At 34.1% G+C, this 18212-nt stretch overlaps 1 protein-coding gene across 2 annotated transcripts in view; it reads right to left on the bottom strand.

Moving 5' to 3' along the window:
• Positions 1-981: 981 nt before the first annotated feature.
• Positions 982-18212, bottom strand: part of LOC150108758 (transmembrane emp24 domain-containing protein 5-like) — a 65261-nt gene continuing 48030 nt past the window's right edge. Inside the window, exon 4 of one of the 2 annotated variants that reach the window (XM_090416215.1) lies at positions 982-1338. In XM_090416215.1, coding sequence (XP_090272341.1) covers positions 1102-1338 — 237 coding nt within the window. In that variant the 3' untranslated portion in view covers positions 982-1101. Of the gene's footprint in view, positions 1339-15007; positions 15094-18212 lie in introns of those variants that run through there. The other variant, XM_090416216.1, reaches the window with a different exon arrangement.

Raw genomic sequence — 18212 nt, 5'->3', positions numbered from 1 at the left:
GGAATATTCTAAAATAACTAGAAAGTAATCAATACAGTATGACTAATTTTCTACATTTGTTGTAGATGACTTCTAGTAGGATTTAAACTTATTTTAAATTTAACAGCAATAAAAAGATTAAGTGTCATATCTCATACAGTTGACTCCCCTTACAGCTAAACACTGCTATAATAAGTTACTGAAAATTTCCAACCAAAGTCCCCCATAGGTAGAATAAAATTCACTACTGCTTACTGTAAAATGTGTTAAATGACTAAAGAAAATTAAAATAATTTCTTATATAAAGTTAGCATATAAGAAAGCACATAAGTTAGCATATATTTATCAACCAATTTGGATTTGAAGAAAAAACAACCTTATCCATTTATTGCAAATGATTACAATACCTTAAGAAATATTATGATAATAAATTTTAAAATATGATATAATTTAAATAGTTTATTGTAACAGAGAGATGAAAATTGAAATATAAATTCGGAATATGTTTCAGTTAATACTATGCGATAAAAAGAATTAAGTTTCAGCAATAACCATATGTAAGAAGATTTCAAATAAATGGAAACCACCTCAAAAATTCTCCTCTGCATATTATCTTTTACCTTCTCCACTTTCCTGTTAAAATTCAGGCACTCTTATATGCAGATTTTGTATGTGAACAGACTACACATTGAAAGTTGAATATCCACTGAGAAAAGAAAACTGAAAATTGTCAACATCATGGAAATGGTCTTCACAAATCACATTTTCTTAACTGGCACAGTCAAATAATTAAAATGAATACATGCTAACACCTAACCCTTTCTACATGTTACAGATTACATTTATTTGGTACAATGACATTTCAAAACCCACAAAAGGAAATTAGCAAATTTTCATCTTTTCAAAATGACAATTTTTGTTTCTTTTGGTAAATTGAGAATAAATCTTTTAAGGAAGCCATATTTCTACTTCCCATGGGCTGTATATAAATGTATTCTCTGACATATAAGAAAAACAAAGCAAATAAAGATTATATGGCACAAGAGTTTTGTGAAGAAGCACTTTGATCTTATTACTTTTTTGAACAATACACTAGAATAAATGTTCTAGGCATCAGGTACATCATGACAATACCTTAAAAATCCTATGCAGCTTGCTCTTTTCTTCAAAAAGACTCCTCACCATGAGGACCTGGACAGTTCCAACTACTACCATTACCAATATTGTAAGGAAAGAAAACTGATTTACTCTTGTAAAATTGTGTTCTTGAATATTTCTATCACGTGCTTCAATGGCACGCATCTGATCCTGAAAATGTTTTATTTTGTTCAGGTTATCTTTCACCTTACTGACTGAATCCTGAAATATTAAGATTCTAGTTTCAGTAAAATATGAATTGAATTTATTTCTGAATATACATATATATGATTTATAAAAACAATATGCATATACGTGAACACACTCACTAAAACTTATTCTGATTCCCACTGTTGTGTTACACTTGAGGTAACATCTATGTTAAAAAAAAATTAATTTGTAGATTCAAAAATATTTAATTGAAAATCATTTTGTTAATAGCAATTCCAAACTGTGACAATAAACAATGTGCTCTTTTTAGCAACTTACTGTGATATTTTATTATCTCTCTCTGATGCCTTTTAAAACATTTCCCAAAGAGTTTTTAATTCTTTTTTGGAAAGTGGTTAAGACATTGCTGTTGCAACCTCTTAACCATTCTTTCAATTCCCATGGTATAACAGAAAATAGGCAATTTTTCCTGATCCTAATTGTTATTTTCTTGTATGTACTTCACTCACTTGGTAGTGAGCAATTTTGCTGTGTTGTGGAATTAAAAACTTGACTTCTTCTGGAAGGAGAAAATATCCTACTTGTCTGTGGCAAAAATTACTAGAATTACTAACTCTAAAATCCACTGAATAAAGGCTAAAAACTGAATGTAATAAATAAATAGAAAATTCTTCATTTAGTGTTCCAGAGATTATGCAAGCATATTTGAGACAACGCTAACAAGACTAACTAACAAAACTAACAAGAAATATAGATTAATGTATTTAATACATTAATCTGTATTTGTGTATCCTGCAGAAGATGAGAATAGATGGTATGTTGGTTAGATCAGTGTTTAACCTGTGGTCCGCAGGCAGATGTAAATTAATTAAATATATATTTTTTAATTATCTAAACAAATTAAAATTGAATAAGTAAAAATTATTGAAATCAAATGGAGGCTTAAAAAAAAATATCATCAGAATGTTCAAAGGTGGAAGCAATAAAACTATATTGTTGTTCACTTCACCCTTTTTATTATTTGTCATTCTGCCGCTAAATTTGTAGCGGCAGAATGACAATAATAAAAGAGGGGTGAGGTGAACATACAAGGTGGCCATGAATAACTTTCCCTCTATGGAGGTATCTGTAGCTAAAACTAATACACGGAATTAGGCCACATTTCATACTGAGACTTTCGAAGGCATGGGGAGATGAATTCCGTGAAAAAAAGATTTATTACCAAAAATCGCCGATATTGAAAATTTTGGTGCTGGCAGAGCCGAAGGCAGTCAAATATTTGCAGTAAACGCAGGTAAAAAGGATTATGCAAATTTTAGTTGTTTTAGTTTAATTATTATTATTATTCTTATTATCATTGTAATGTGCCACACTATCACTCACACCGTCAAAATGTTATTATTCCATTTTATCTGCCTTTAATGTAATTATATGCTTGTTATCGGCGACTTTTGGTATTAAATCTTTTTTTCGCAAAATCCCCATGCCTTCAAAAGTCGTCATCATCATCATCAAATTCCTGCCATGTATCCTCAAGGGGTGTACAGAATATGACACTACTACATGAAAAATTTACATAATTACTAACTTCCTATCTACAATTTTCCTCCAAATCAGTCTGTTACTTGTCAAGACTCCAACATTATCAGATCTTATATTTCTATCGTCTAAGGCACTTTGTGCCATATCAATCCACCTATTTCTTGGTCTTCCTCTGTGTCGTTTTCCTGCCAACCTGGCAGAGAACACTTGTTTTGCTAATTTTGCCTCACCCATTCTGTTTAAGTGACCATACCACCTGAGATTAGCTCTGCTAATGCATTCTTGGATGCTGGCAATATCAAGTTCTAATGCCTCCAAAGAGGGGAAAGTTATTTTATGGCCACCATGTATTTTAATGCTTTCTCCTTCCCTTGCTGTTTTGTCAGATTTGAAGTGAACATGTGTTATCCACATTTCAACCAATGGCTTGTTGTTTATTAATTTTTATCATTGAAGGTTTCCCTCCTTCAACCAAGGCTAAGTATATCTTGAGAAGTGCTAAGTGATACTTGGACAAAGAGTATCCTGAGTTAACCACAATATTATATATTGTGGTTAACTATATTTTTAACTATATATTTTTCGGAAACGTTTTTTTAATGGAAAAGTGGCTTTGAACTAGGACGTGAAAAGAAGGGCAAATGAAACAGGTGATGCTAACTCTAATTGTGATACAAGTGTTGTAACGGCAAATAAATCTGATACTATTAAAGAAGAAGAAACAAGCAGTTCAAAGAAAAAACACCCTTATTGATTCAGCCAGAGAAGCATGTGGTGAAGGTGTCTGCAAGGATAGAAAAATTAGAACTCCATGGTGGACACAGGAAGTTAAAGAGGCAGTGAAGGAAAAGAAGAAAATATATCAAAAGTTCCTGGCAAATAAGTCAGCTTGTGCTCTTAGAGAATACAGAGACAAATGTAAGAAAGCTAAACACTGTGTAAAACTAACTAAACAAAAGTCATGAGTGGCAAGAATATAGAAAATAAATATCAAGAAGGTGGCAAAATATTCTGGAGGTTGTTGAAGAAGATTATGAATGGAGGAAAGAGTGCTGTAAAAGGAGTTAGAGATGATAAAGGTGACATGAAAACTGGAGAAAAAGATATCCTTGAAGTATGGAGTAATTACTTTGAAAAACTGCTAAATGAAACAAGCAGTGAGGACAGCACAGTAATAAAAAAACACTGACCAGGCATGCAGTCTGGAATACATATCCATACTTGAAGTAGGAAAAGCCATCAAAGACTTGAAATGTGGAAAGGCAGCAGGAGTAGATGATATTCGACCAGAAATGCTGAAGTATGGTGGTATAAAAGTCTTACAGTGGCTGCACTACATAGTTCAGAATGCCTGGACAGAGGGACGAATTCCCGATGATTGGAGTAGAGCTCTCATAGTACCCATATATAAAAAGGGAAATAAAACTGAATGTGAGAATTACAGAGGTGTTTCCCTACTGAGTGTTCCTGGTAAGATATATGCAAGTATACTTGACAAAGCTGAGAAGAATTGTGGAAGAAAAGCTTGGTGAAGAACAAGCTGGATTCAGGTCAAATAGAGGCTGTCAGGATCAGATCTTCACTTTAAGACAAATAGTGGAGAAATCATGGGAATATAACAAAGATCTGTATTTAAGTTCTGTCGATTTGGAAAAGGCATATGAAGGTGCCAAGAGAGAAGCTATTCAATACGCTACAGTTATATGGTGTCAATGGGGCATTATATCAAGCAATATTTAGTCTTTATTTCAGAGTAAGAAAGATTAGGACAAGGAGGCTTGGCATTTTTAGTCTTTATTTGAGTTGTAAGTCAGCAGTTAGAATTGAAGGAAGTACAGGAAGATGGTTTTTTGGTGTGAGACAAGGATGTACATTATCCCTTCTGTTATTCATTATCTATATGGATCACATTATGAAGGAAAGTGGTATTAAACATGATATCAAAATTGGAGATGTTAATGTCAGCTCTTTGCTTTATGCGGACGATGTTATACTTCTAAATAAATCCGCTACAAACCTGCAAGATTCCCTGACTAAATTGAATAACTGTTGTGACAGATATGGTATGAAGGTCAGCAACAAAAAGACAAAGATAATGAAAATAGGCCGAATCATTGAAAATGTCAACTGTGTTGTGAATGGAGAACCTGTGGAACAAGTAAAACATTTCAGCTACTTAGGCATGATTTTTACTGAAGATGGTAAATTAAATATAGAAATAGACAACAGAATCAACAAAGCTTATATGGTAGGAAGTCAATTGAATAAATTCACATGGAATAAGAGAGAAATTAGTCAAAACACTAAATAAGCTGCATACAAGACAATGTTCAAACCAATTTTAACTTATGGATCTGAGAGCTGGGTCAGAAGTAAAACACTTGACCAAAGACTAGAGACCGCAGATATGAGAAGCCTGAGAAAGATTAGAGGCGTGAACAGATGGCATCAATGGCAATATCATATTAAATACGAGGATATTAGGAAAGAACTTGATATTGTCAGCATCCAGGAATGCGTTAGCAGAGCTAATCTCAGGTAGTATGGTCACTTAAACAGAATGGGCAAGGAAAGATTAGCAAAACAAATGTTCTCTGCCAGGTTGGCAGGAAAACGACAGAGGAAGACCAAGATATAGGTGGATTGATACGGTACAAAGTGCCTTAGATGATAGAAACATAAGATCTGATAATGTTGGAGTCTTGACAAGTAACAGACTGATTTGGAGGAAAATTGTAGATAGGAAGTTAGTAATGATGTAAATTTTTCATGTAGTACTATCATATCCTGTGCACCCCTTGAGGGTACATGGCATGAATTTGATGATGATGATGAAGTACTAACAAGGTTATTTCAATTAAGGCATGAAGCTTTATTATTTGTAAATGAACGTAATTCTGATTTTGCATCACACCTTGTTGACGAAGCATGGTTATCAACACTATCCTATCTTTCAGACATTTTTTCGAAATTCTTTAACTGTTCTTGATGCCTACGACAAAATAAAGGCATTCGAGAAAAAACTGGTTTTATGGTTCAATTATGTAAAAGACAGACAATTAATAACATTGGAATCCTTTTTAGTGGAAAATGATATTTTTGTTGATTCTGAGTTTCTGGAAAGGGTTTGTGACCACCTCAAAAATCTGAAACGAAATTTTGAAACATATTTTCCGAATAACTTTTATAAGAAATTTCTGTGGGTTCGCGATCCATTTCAGGCTTGCAGTCAAAAGAACAGTTAATTGAGCTTTCAAGTGACAGTGGACTTAAAATGCAATTTTGTGATCTTGGTTTGGCTCGATTTTGAATCTCACCTTCAGTAGAAGTGAATTTCCGGAATTATCTGAAAAAGCATTGAAACTCGTCATGCAGTTTTCTGCAACCTATCTTTGTGAGAAAGGATTTTCATCGTTCCTTCAAATAAAAACAAAATACAGAAATCGTCTCTGTGTGTGTGCATGTCGATCCTCGACTGAATTTGACCAATATTGAGCCAGATATCCAGCAACTCTGCAAGGGCCAAGAAGCTCAACCATCTCATTAAAAGTAAGTCATAATTATATCATATTATTTATTTGTTTAATAAAAATTAAAACATTTTTCAATTATGATATACTTTTAATCGTTTACTTCCAATTTAATTAATTATGTTTCCTTATGTATTCAAAACATGCTTTTAGATTTATTATGTTATAAATGGCATAGTTTTTCCAAAATGTTGGTAATTCCTACTTAGTTTTTTGAAAAAATTACGAAAAGTCAAAATGACGTATAGGGTAATAAATTAAAAACACTATGTTTATTTTCGAAGTAATACTTTAATTCCAACATTCTAAAATGTTATTTTTCTTGCTTTTCTGTTTGCAAAATCGTCGATGACAATGTCGAAATCTATTTGATCACTCAGTTGCTGTTTTATAGACAGTAAGGAAAGATTTTTTAAACACCAAAAAAAGTGCCGCCCGGGAGGATTGCCCCCCCCCCACTGACAGCTATGCCTCTGTAACTTAGTGGTCCATAGAATTGTTTTCAGTATTTTACTGGCCCTTGGCCTTAGAAAGGTTGAGAAACGCTGGGTTAGATGGATCAGAGATTGGCTTTCTGAATGATACCAGCAAGTTGTGTATGATGGAGCAGTGTCTCAAAAAAGGAGGGAAACCAGTGGTGTGCCACAGGGTTCTGTTCTTGGGCCCCTGCTGTTTAACTTGTTTGTAAATGATATATCATGTGGACTGACTGGGGATCTTCAGTTGTTTGCTGATGATGCAAAGTTGGGGAAAAAATTATAAGTAGCACTGCTGATGTTAATTCCCTTCAGGAAGATTTGAATAGACTTTTGACTTGGACAAAGGAGTGGGGTTATAGTTCTAATATCAATAAATGCAAGGTGTTGCATTCTGGAGTACAGAAATATAAGGCAGCGTACTATATTGATGGTGCTGTACTGCAGAAACTGAGTGAGATTCAAGATTTGGGAGTGATGGTTGACAGTAGACTGAAGTGTAGAGAACATATTGCAAGTGTCGCAAAGACCGCAAAGAAAACAAAAAACATGTAGGGATAAGGAAGTGGTTGTGCCACTGTGTAAAGCACTGGTCAGAGTACACAGGCTATTATACTCAATTTTGGTCACCTGGTTTTCAGTGTCAAGTGGAAAGAGCCTCCATAGCTCAGGTGGTATAGACAAAGCCATTTTGTCAGAATGACCTGGTTTGATTCCCGTCTATGATGTGACGAACCTTTATTTGGTCTCTTAACTAAAGGTGAGTAAGCCTGTCTCATATGGAGGTAGAGGGATTTTTTAACCTAGAAACTCAGGTTTATCATCCCTGAGAACATGCAAACCAGTCTTATGAACACATACAGATTTACAGTCATAATATATATATATATATATACCTAATTCTTCATTAGGAGGGCTCCCACTCCCTCAAAAGGACAGGGGAAAATCCATATGAATAGATAAGTGTGATGTGGTAACATTAGCGAGAGTTCCAGAGACGAGTGACAATATCAGGACTATGGAATGCTGGCTATGAAGAGAGGTTGAAGAAACGTGGATTGTGGAGTTTGGTGGATTGGCAGAAAGAGATGATATGATAGAGACATTTAAGTTAGTGAGAGGATTTTATTGGATTAATCCAGATGGGAATATGGAAGTTGTGTAAGAGTGTGGTGAAGAGGGGTGTGAGGAGTAGATTTTTTTACATGGAAAATTGTCAATGAATGGAACACATTACCAGAATATGTTGTTAATACAAGGAGTGTTAAGGATTTTAAGATTTGGTATGATAAATATGTTGTCAGTTGAATGAACCCATGATGAGTAGCTGACTTTATGGATAATAATATGGCTTGCTTATCAACCTAATTCTGCATGTGAGTTCTTAACTTCTCTAAAAATCTTCATTATTACCACCGCTCTAGAGACTGATAGATCAGTAGTTAAACATAAGTTTTTGCACCATCCTTGAACAAAACAAGCCGAGGACCTAACCAGTTCTGTTAAACATTCGTTTAGCATATGTACTGATGTCCCATCTGTCTCTATTATCAAATTATTTTCAAGTTTATACAACAGCTCTACAACCTCCTCCTCATGCACTTTGATCTCTTCCAATATAGTGGTAGCACTGTGGCAAGTTGCACACACCAGGTTGACAGATCTTAGCAAAGTGAGCACTCATCTGAACAACTGAATCTGCTTCTGACAGATAGGCACCATCAGCATTCAGTAAAGTTATTCTTCCACATTCATTCATTCATTCATTCTTTTACTTTCAGCACAATAAAATTCGTTTGAATTGCCTTTCTCATAATATTCTTTCTAGATCATCCTCTATGGATGTCTTGCTTAATAAGGTTGCACATCCATTTTACTCCAACTTTATTATTTTTTTTTTTCAAACTCTAAGGACACATTCACATACTGCATAATTTAAACATCTTAAAACTTTCCATGCACTGCTGACATATTTCACATTTAGTAAGTGAAATTCTCCTGAACTTGGCATCATTTCCAGCTTTACATTTCAGCATGCAAGTTTTTCTAATTGAAATATCCATATATCATGTGGATAAAGCTATTTTCCAGGTTACTGCAGAATGATCATGTCACTAACAAGTAATCTTTTCACTGCTAAGTAAACTCAAGCAGCTTAAAAATGGCATCCTTGCTGAGCCCAAGTATTCTTGAGTAGGCTTTTGTATTTAAAAAAAAAGAAATGAATATAATTCATTTCAACTTAAGTACTTTTTTGTCTACATAGCTTTTAGAAGAAAATATTTGTACTGGTATGCCCACAGTAGAAGAAATATTCAACTAATGTGTCACAGGGTCCATGTCTTCCCAGGAATAGTAAAAATAGCAGCAAGTGTGACTGCTGACCACAAGGCATGAAAGCATCAGTAAAAAAGAGACCAACTAATCAGTCAATAATGCCTATGTACCAGAATACAATAAGAATATGGAAGCAGTTGACAAATCAGACATAAGTAGTTCTGGTGAATATTTGTGTAAGACTGTTCAATTTGTTATTGAGCATTTCATTCAAGATTTTACTAGGATCTAAAAACTCCATAAAAAGGAAATGCTTGTACATAGGTGTAAGTGAAAACTTTAATGTATTAATATTTTATTAAAGGAATTTTGTAAGTGATAAATTGTAAACTGTCTTAGAAATAATATACCAGAGTCTAAAAGGTCTTGGTGAAAGTTACTTTAGAAGGAGGAGAAAATTTAAGCCAAGTCCACTTTAGCTTAATCGGCTTTTCAACATAGCCCCGGGGCATCGCAATGAGAAGTCCGAGACACGTGTATGGCACCCACGTGATGGGGTGCATTTCGGGGAGAAGTGTAGGGGAGTGTGCAAAAAAAAAAAAAAGAAAGAAAGTTAGGTGTCGTGAGCAACCAGTGATGTAGTTGGGAGAGCGAACTAGGGGATATATAAGGATTTGCCAGCAAATATAGTGCCCTCTTAGTCCTCTGTTCTTCGTGGTGTCTCTCTCCCTCAAAAGTGGGTTCCGATGGAAGCGGTTCGTGGTGACAACTAGAAGGAAGGTCAACGATGGCTTCAAAGTCAGGTAGCGATCCGCTTCAAGCATAGCAACGGCACAGCCATGCAGCCAGTGGAGACCACAGCCTTATGCCGAGTCGTACATGCCTATCTGTCGAAGCGGTGTCATTAAAGTTATAGGAATAGCAGTGATTCGTGATCGTAATCACAAGTGGTAAGAAGTTGGAGGAAATTATAGATAGCAGACCTAGGAACCTAACCGAAAGGAATCAGCAAAGATCGATGTTATGCCCACGTGGTCGGTAAAGTAGAAACTTTTATTGTCTTTTGTACTGAGAGCAGGACTAGAGCGAGTGAAAGTGCTAACCGTGTATGCGATAGGACCTTTTTATGACCGTCTGGACTATAGTGTTTTACTTTGTAGTTAGATGTTGTATTTCCAAACGTTCATTGTTACTAAGTTATGCCCATAATAGAATTTTGGTATATTATAGTCTAATCTGGGAAGTTGAAGGATTGTTCATTTGTATAACTGTGATAAGTTAACGAGAATCAGATTAATCAATCTGTTGGAAATATATTAAGTGACTACTTAGTTATAATTAGATAGATTGTCTGAGAAATTTAGAGATATCCTTTTATGAAAAAGTTATTATATGTCTGAAACAAAATTTTGATCTCTGTGTACAATACTTCAGTGTAAAATAAATGTTTTTGTTTTCTATACCTAAGAAACTTGCCTGATTTCTCATGCTAACGTACCGCTTGCTAAAATTAGAACCTGTGTAAATTCAAGTGCGCAGGGGGTGGGGGGAGAAATTTTGTTACAACCGTTGATTAAGGAATAAACTAATAGGGTATAAATAAATAATAGATTCTAAGGTCACGTGATTATCTGTGTGTTAACTCTCTGATAGGAATATCCTTCTTGTATAGGAATCAAGATGGTGCAGCTGTATTAACAAATAAATTTTTCTTGATTCCGAAAAGGAGCGAACTCCAGATCTACAACAATAGAAGAATTGAATTTGGCTCTTGCCCAGAGCATTCTCTTTGTCTGCAAGAATAGTACATGTGATCCATTAGAAAGAACAGTGTCTGATAGAAATCGGCTCTAATTAAGACTAAGCATTGTATATTAGCAGCTGGAATAGGAACAGCAGAACAATTGGTAGAAAGACTAAAGAACAATAGATAAGATTTAATAAAGCAAATTATAACAAAATAACAAAGATATAACAGTGGTATATAAATTTTTTTTCCATCTCATGCACAAAACAGTTCTAAATTCTCAGACATCGTACAAAGTAAAAACAGTGAAAAACATGATATTTGCAGATTTTCAACTGACTGTAATAAGAGAAATTTTTCAAAACTTCTATATACTGAGAGCAACCACTAAAATGATATGTGCATTAACTGATGATCAATCCATCAGAACGAAAGTAAGATACCACCCAACCCTGGTTCTTCCCACACCAAAAAAGAAAAAAAATCCCAATAGGTATTGTAATGCACGTTCAAAACAGTCAAAAAGAAGAAAATTCAGGAGAGTAAATGTGTGACAAATATATTTACTTTCTTTAAACACAGATGCTCTGTGTGTGTGTGTGTAAATTCTGTAAATAACATAAATGGCTAAACTCTGAAAGGATGATGGAAGTGATGCAGAATGTTCGGTGACGTATAAAAATAATGAGTAAGATTTTCACATTTAAACAATTTATATTGGTGCAATTTTGGTTAACTGAAAGTTTTCTTCACTTGGTTGTAAATTAAGTTATAGATGCCAAGAAATTATATTCTTTAATCCTTTATTCAAGTGTAAGCAAACAAGGTCTGTGCATGAAGTAGCTTTACAACAAGGCTACTTGTATAAAGAGGCTAATGACTTCACATTAATTGCCTTTAGTAAGTTAGTTCTTTGTTTGCTTACACTTGGATAAAGGATCAAACAAGAATATAAATTCTTGGCATATTTAATTTAAATTTTGATTAACTTTAATTTGAAAACAAATGGCCTAAAGTTTTTTTGTTTTGTTTTTTTAATTTAAATTATAAAAGAAAATTTGAAAATAATCTCAGTGAGGATGGCCTGGCTGGTTTATATTTTTTCGGAAGTTGAAAGTTTAACTGAGACTCCTTCTGATGCCATGATTAAATCTTACACTCTTTGACCTTAAGTTCAGTCTTTGATAATATCACCTCAGAAAGTGGTCTTACAACAACTCAGTAAATTCTCCTTCTGTCTGATGAGTTTTTCTCTGCCACTTCATGTTTGGATAATTTAAGTCATCCATAATGATTCCTCATTTAGTACCATCAGGGTAATTTATGCCTTTCATCATCTCCAGCAACTGAACTGACAGGTCTATAGCAACATCCCAACAACATATTTCATTCTGTTAGCCTTTGCTTCCCACCACATAGCCTCAGATATGTTGCTTATTACTATTAGTGTTTTCATGGGTTTCTACTCTAACCAGACTTAAATTATCTGATATCACTAGTAGCAACCCCCCCCCCCATTATCTCTTTTGTCCTTCCTAAAATATACTCTTCACACTTGATTCCAATTACATCTTGCTCTGAGAGCCACTTTCAGTAATACCAACAATCTCAGGCCACAATGTATTTCCCAAGGCAACAAACTGAATGCTTTTGTTCGTGATACTCCTGACATTTATGCATAGATATAGTTACCTCCTGTCTTTTTTGTATACATACATTTAAGATCTGCTTAATCCAGTTGCACAACTTTCTCTCTCTCTCTCTCACACACACACACACACACTAAAAAAAGTTGAAAGCATACAAGTCTATCCCTTCACCAGATAGATAACATGCTCACCGACATTTATATCATTATTATTTTTGCATACCTTAGATGCACTTACACATGCATTCTCACTATACCTCCTATGATGAAGTAGCCACCTTGATTCTCTGCATTAAGTCTTACTCCAATAAATAATTTCCCAAGGCTCCTGATGCCATCTCTCTTATAGAAGTCTCTTTTTACTAAACTCACTGAACACATCCAAAAACTTACACCCATTTCTTCTTTGCATGCATGTCAAATCATTTGCTATCTTGTCCCTCCTTCTTAATTCAGTACTATCATACCTCAGGAATAGAATAAAAATTTTTACTATCTCTCTTCTTTCTCGCTTCTTTCAGCAATCCTTTTATATCCTCTCTCTAACTTATAAGGGGGGGAGGTAAAGGGAGAGAAAACCTGTTAGTGCTAAAGTTAAAATCAGTAGTTAGAACTGATGGATATATAGGCAAGTGGCCTGATATAAAATTAGATCTAATTCAATGGATATGTGCAAACTCCACTGTCATTTATCATCATCTATATGTATCACATTATGAAGGATAGAGACATTAAAGGAAACATCAAAATCAAAGATACATTTGGTTCTCACTGGCAAATGCAGTATAACAAACTCACTCACTCAATTTAACGGAAACTCTGTAGTTCAGTTGTATGGACAAAGCCCTTTAGTTAGCAAGACTCATAATTATGTCTGATGGAAAGAAAACAGCATAAGGAAATAATTAAACACACACACAAAGTGGAAGGTGTTAGACTAGAAACCAAAAGTCCTAGGAAGCCCTACAGGTGCTGTTGGCTATCCTTAGACAGGATGCCTAAGAATTGTTTTCCCAAATCTTCGGAAATTTAACAAAACCAACTTTATTTAGAATGGGTTCATTTTTTTCTCTAAATTTGCTGCTGATTCAAAAAAAAAGTCTTTGAAATGTGTATTTGCTGCAGTGAAGCATAGTGGTTTTCTCACATTTGATTCTGTGCAAGGTATCTAAAGGTACAGTCAGCTAGACCTTACTGACCATAGTTTTGGCATTAGACATATTTGTGCTTCTCAAGGCAGATCTCCCAATTTTTCCATAATATGAAGAGTTGCAAGAACAAGACACCTTGTACACATCTGGAATGGGGAGAGGGAGTTGTTGATCTTAGGAGAGAGCAGATAAGCTCAAGCAACATTCCACAAGATTCGAAAGCAGTGCAAAAATATTTCTTCAAAGTTCTGGTTATTTTTTTGGAGGTGCCCTAGAATCTGTATGATGAGAGGATGTGAAAAACAACTATTTTGTTAATCTTTTTGGCATAGCTATTGGACAGAAAGGTATGGCAAATAAAGGAGATGACAATGCTAAACAAAACATTAACAGCAACAGGCATAGCTGAAATTATCTCTGGCATCTGGTGGAGTCAATGCCTTAGAGAGTACAGGTTGTTATTCATGCTAGAGGAGGACTGACATGTTATTAGGGTATCTCTAATGTTTTGTCCATTGAGTGTACATCTCACAGTGAGCATAACAGACAAGCCAAATAAAGTCTGGGTTTATCAATGTTAGTTGTCATCTTAAACTAAGTCATGTCATACATGTTCAAGTGTAATCTACAAGAAAGGGTAAGAAATAACTTGGACATCAAAATAATAGAAATAATTTACAACCTAATCCTAAACATACCCACACATAAAAATTTCATGGAAGAAACAAATTTAGTAGCAGTCCTCAATTTTATTTTCCTGCCAACAGATCAATAAATAATAATATAGGTAATATTTGAATTTTCTTAAACATAGCAAGAACTCTCTTTCCAGTAACTGCAACAGTATATGTGTATGATATGGGTAGGGGAGGTGTATATTTTTTACTTATTCCCTCAGACTCCGAGTGGTTTAAACTCTTAGATTAAAAAGAAAACATTGAAACTAAACTAATTAACACTGCACACAAGTGCATATCCCAGGATATCTCATATGTAACTCCTCTTAAATTAACCTATTACTCATTAAACCCATTAAGAGATTGAGTCTTCATACATCTCATAACCAAAATAAAAATCATTAATTTATAAAATAACACAAATATATACAGCACTAAATCAACTATACTACACAAGTGCCAATGTAGTCTTCAAATTACAACAAGAAACACACTTTAATGTGCAGCTTCCTTTTAATCACATAAACCAATAGTTATAATTCTATATGGGGGGGGGGGGAGGGACTTGGATTTTGTTTCTTGCTTCCTACAGAAACTTTTATATCTTCCTAAATTCACACAGGAGAAAGACTAACATAAAAATTGCCCCTATAAAACAACAACTTCAGTCAGTCAAATTCTTCTTATATATTAAAATCACAGAACACTGATGAAAACATATCTTGTCTTCATCCAAGGCACTTCAATAACTTTACTTTCTATATGATAGTAGCAAGTTCCAGTGAATAAACAACGAAAAACTATATCTCAGAATGAATTAACTTTTTATATGAAAGTCTCAACATTTTTCTAAAATGTCTTATCACAATTTTAACAATTCAGAAGAAATCTGCCTTCTATACGAAAACTTCTGAAGAAAACTAAAATCACATCAGCTGTTAGAAATCACTTATTAGAATGAGAATCCTAAATAAAATAATTAGCCAATTGGCCCATTTATCTATTATTATTACTCATAAAAGTTAACCCTAGCTTCAAAGCAGGTGGGATTAGCACACCTCATTCAACTAATCCTCAGAATCATAGACTGCAAATTATTGTAACGTGTGTATAATAATAAATGATGATGCTAACATAAAAAAAAGTATGTGTATTTATATTCAAAGAAAAAAATTAAAAAGAAATAAGGCACTCTGAACTGTGTACAAAATTTTGTACAGAGCAGAAAATGTAATGTCTTAATTGTACATATGTAAATACTCTGTATGATGATACAGTAGTGTAGCTAGAGCTTTTGCCTCTCAATACACACCAAAAATATTACAAAACGTCAAAACGATGTATAGGGAAATAAATTAAAACACTGTTTGTTTTTGAAGTAAAACTTTAATTTCAACATACTAAACTGTTATTTTTCTTGCTTTTCTGTTAGCAAAATCGATGACATTGGCAAAGTCTATTTCATAGTAATGTAGGTAATTCTTAATCAATTTTATTTATAAAAACTCCTCTCACAACTAGCAACACTTACAGCAATTGTGAGGAAAATTCACAGTAGTATTACAATATTTGGAAATGAGTTCTTGAGACTGTATTTTAGAATTAATTGCAAAAGTTCAAAGTGCTGCCTGGGGTGGACTGCCCCCTCCTAGCTATATCTATTGTTATTGTATATATATATATATATTGTAAAAATGCAAAAAAAAAAAAAAAAATCTATAACAATCATCATTGTTAATATTATAATAATATACCTTGTAAACAATTATTACTCTTATTATTATTTAAAAAATATTATGGACGTCAAGTATCTGTTATGCACAATTGTGTTTAAGTAGTGTATTATAAATATTATATATAAATAATAAAGTTTGATTGAAAAAAAAATTATATAGAGAAATAATATCTTTTGTAGATATATAGTTGGAAGTTTTTCCACTTGGTTATACTATAAATTAAAGATACCAAGAAATTATATACTTGGTTTAATCCTTTATCCAAGTGTAAGCTAACAAAGTTTGCGCCTGAAATATAATCAGGACAAGGGCAACTTGTATATAGAAGCTAATGACTTCATGTCACCTGCCTTAGTATCGATATATGGATAAAGGATTAAAAGTATATAATTTCTTGGTATCTTTAATTTATAGATATATAGTGTAAAAAAAAAAAATATCTATAATAATCATGAATGTTATGTTATAATAATATATGTTGTAAACAATTATTATTATTATTTAAAAGATTAGGTACATGCAAGTACCTGTTATGCACAATTGTGTTCATGTAATGTATTATAAATATTATATATAAATAATAAAATAATAATAAAAAAAAATATATTAACATCTGACCTCCATGGAGCCAGAGACTCATTGTGGGATGTACACACTATCACACATAAAGCTCATCCAAGCATGCCTTAAACTGATTCAATGAGTCTACATTCACAACACACTCAGGCAACTCACTAATCACTCCAAATAAAGAAACTCCTCATTCCTTTGCTCACACCCTCCTTATACAGTTTCCAGGGATGGCCTCTTCCATCCATTTTATGAAAAATCTCTTCCATGTCTGATAACAACCCCTGACTAACTTATGTCTCACTCACCCCTCCCCTCCTCCTCCTATTTATGAGGGTTTGCAGTTTACATTCTCTCAAAATCTGTCCTCATGCTCCACATTCCAGAATACTGACTACTTTTGTGAATCTTCTCTGAACCCTTTCTAACATATCATCACCACCTAGTGACCAAATTTGTGCACAATAATCCATATGAAGCCTGATCAGGCCTTATAAAATGGCATAATAATCTCAATTTCTGCATGTCAGGGTCCTCCTCATCATTGCCATTATCTGTCGTGACATCATTACAATTTGTGCAGTGTGGGTCCTAATTTCAGGTCCTTGTCCACCCCCACTCCCAGATCTCTCATTTCCTCTACCTCTTTTAAAGTTTCCCCACCAAGTGTATCCTTTGCATCCATCACTGCTCGCCAAATTTCAAAACATTATACTTTGCGACACTGAACTGACAGTTCCACTTACCTGCCCATTCATGCAATCTATTCAAGTCTTCCTGCAAGGGCCATAACATCTGCTTGACTCTGCATTGCTCTCCCTAATTTTGCATCATCTGCATATCACCAATTAAACCCATCCCAATATCATTAATATCTAAATTGAACAACAATGATCCTCAAGCTGAACCCTGTGACACATCACTAGTGACCCCTCCTCTTTTGGGATCTGACAGCCAGTCACTGATCACATTGTGAAGTCTGTTATCCAATCCATCCATTTCAATTTATTTAAGAGCTTGTCATGTGGCAGTCTAACAAAAGCTTTTGCAAAATCTAAATATGCCACTGTATATACACCTCCCTTGTTCAAGACATCTGTCACCTTGGTATAGTACACAGACAGTAAAGAATGATTTCCCCTAAACAAGGCCATGCTGATTTGCCATAAAGAATACTGCTGTTTTCAACCCAATTCTATATCCTACTTCTTACCAATCTCTCTCTCTCTTTCTAGTATCTTCACCACAACTCCAGATATACAGATTGGCATAAAATTGTAACCACTGCCTTACCACCTTTATGCAGTGGAACAATTTTACCTTCTTTCCACTCCCTTAAAATGCATGGTGATGTTCATCAAATCCTATCACCTATTGACATCAAGTTTATTTCCTCATACACCTCCTGCTCACTTACAATTAAGCCATCCTCTCCTATATCCTCTACACTTAAGTTTCTTATGATTTCACCTATGAACTGGAGAGCAATAAAGTTTCTTCCAGCTATAACTGAAATAAATCCTATATCAATTAATGACTAGAAAAACTTTGCTTATCTCTCTATACAAGGA

The sequence above is a fragment of the Typopeltis vanoorti genome, chromosome 3 (genome assembly GCF_054136105.1).
Source record: "Typopeltis vanoorti isolate ZY-2024b chromosome 3, IOZ_Tvanoo_1.0, whole genome shotgun sequence".
NCBI lineage: Eukaryota > Metazoa > Arthropoda > Arachnida > Uropygi > Thelyphonidae > Typopeltis > Typopeltis vanoorti.
Note: the sequence above shows the minus strand (reverse complement) of the source record. Positions and strands in the feature narration are given on the sequence as shown.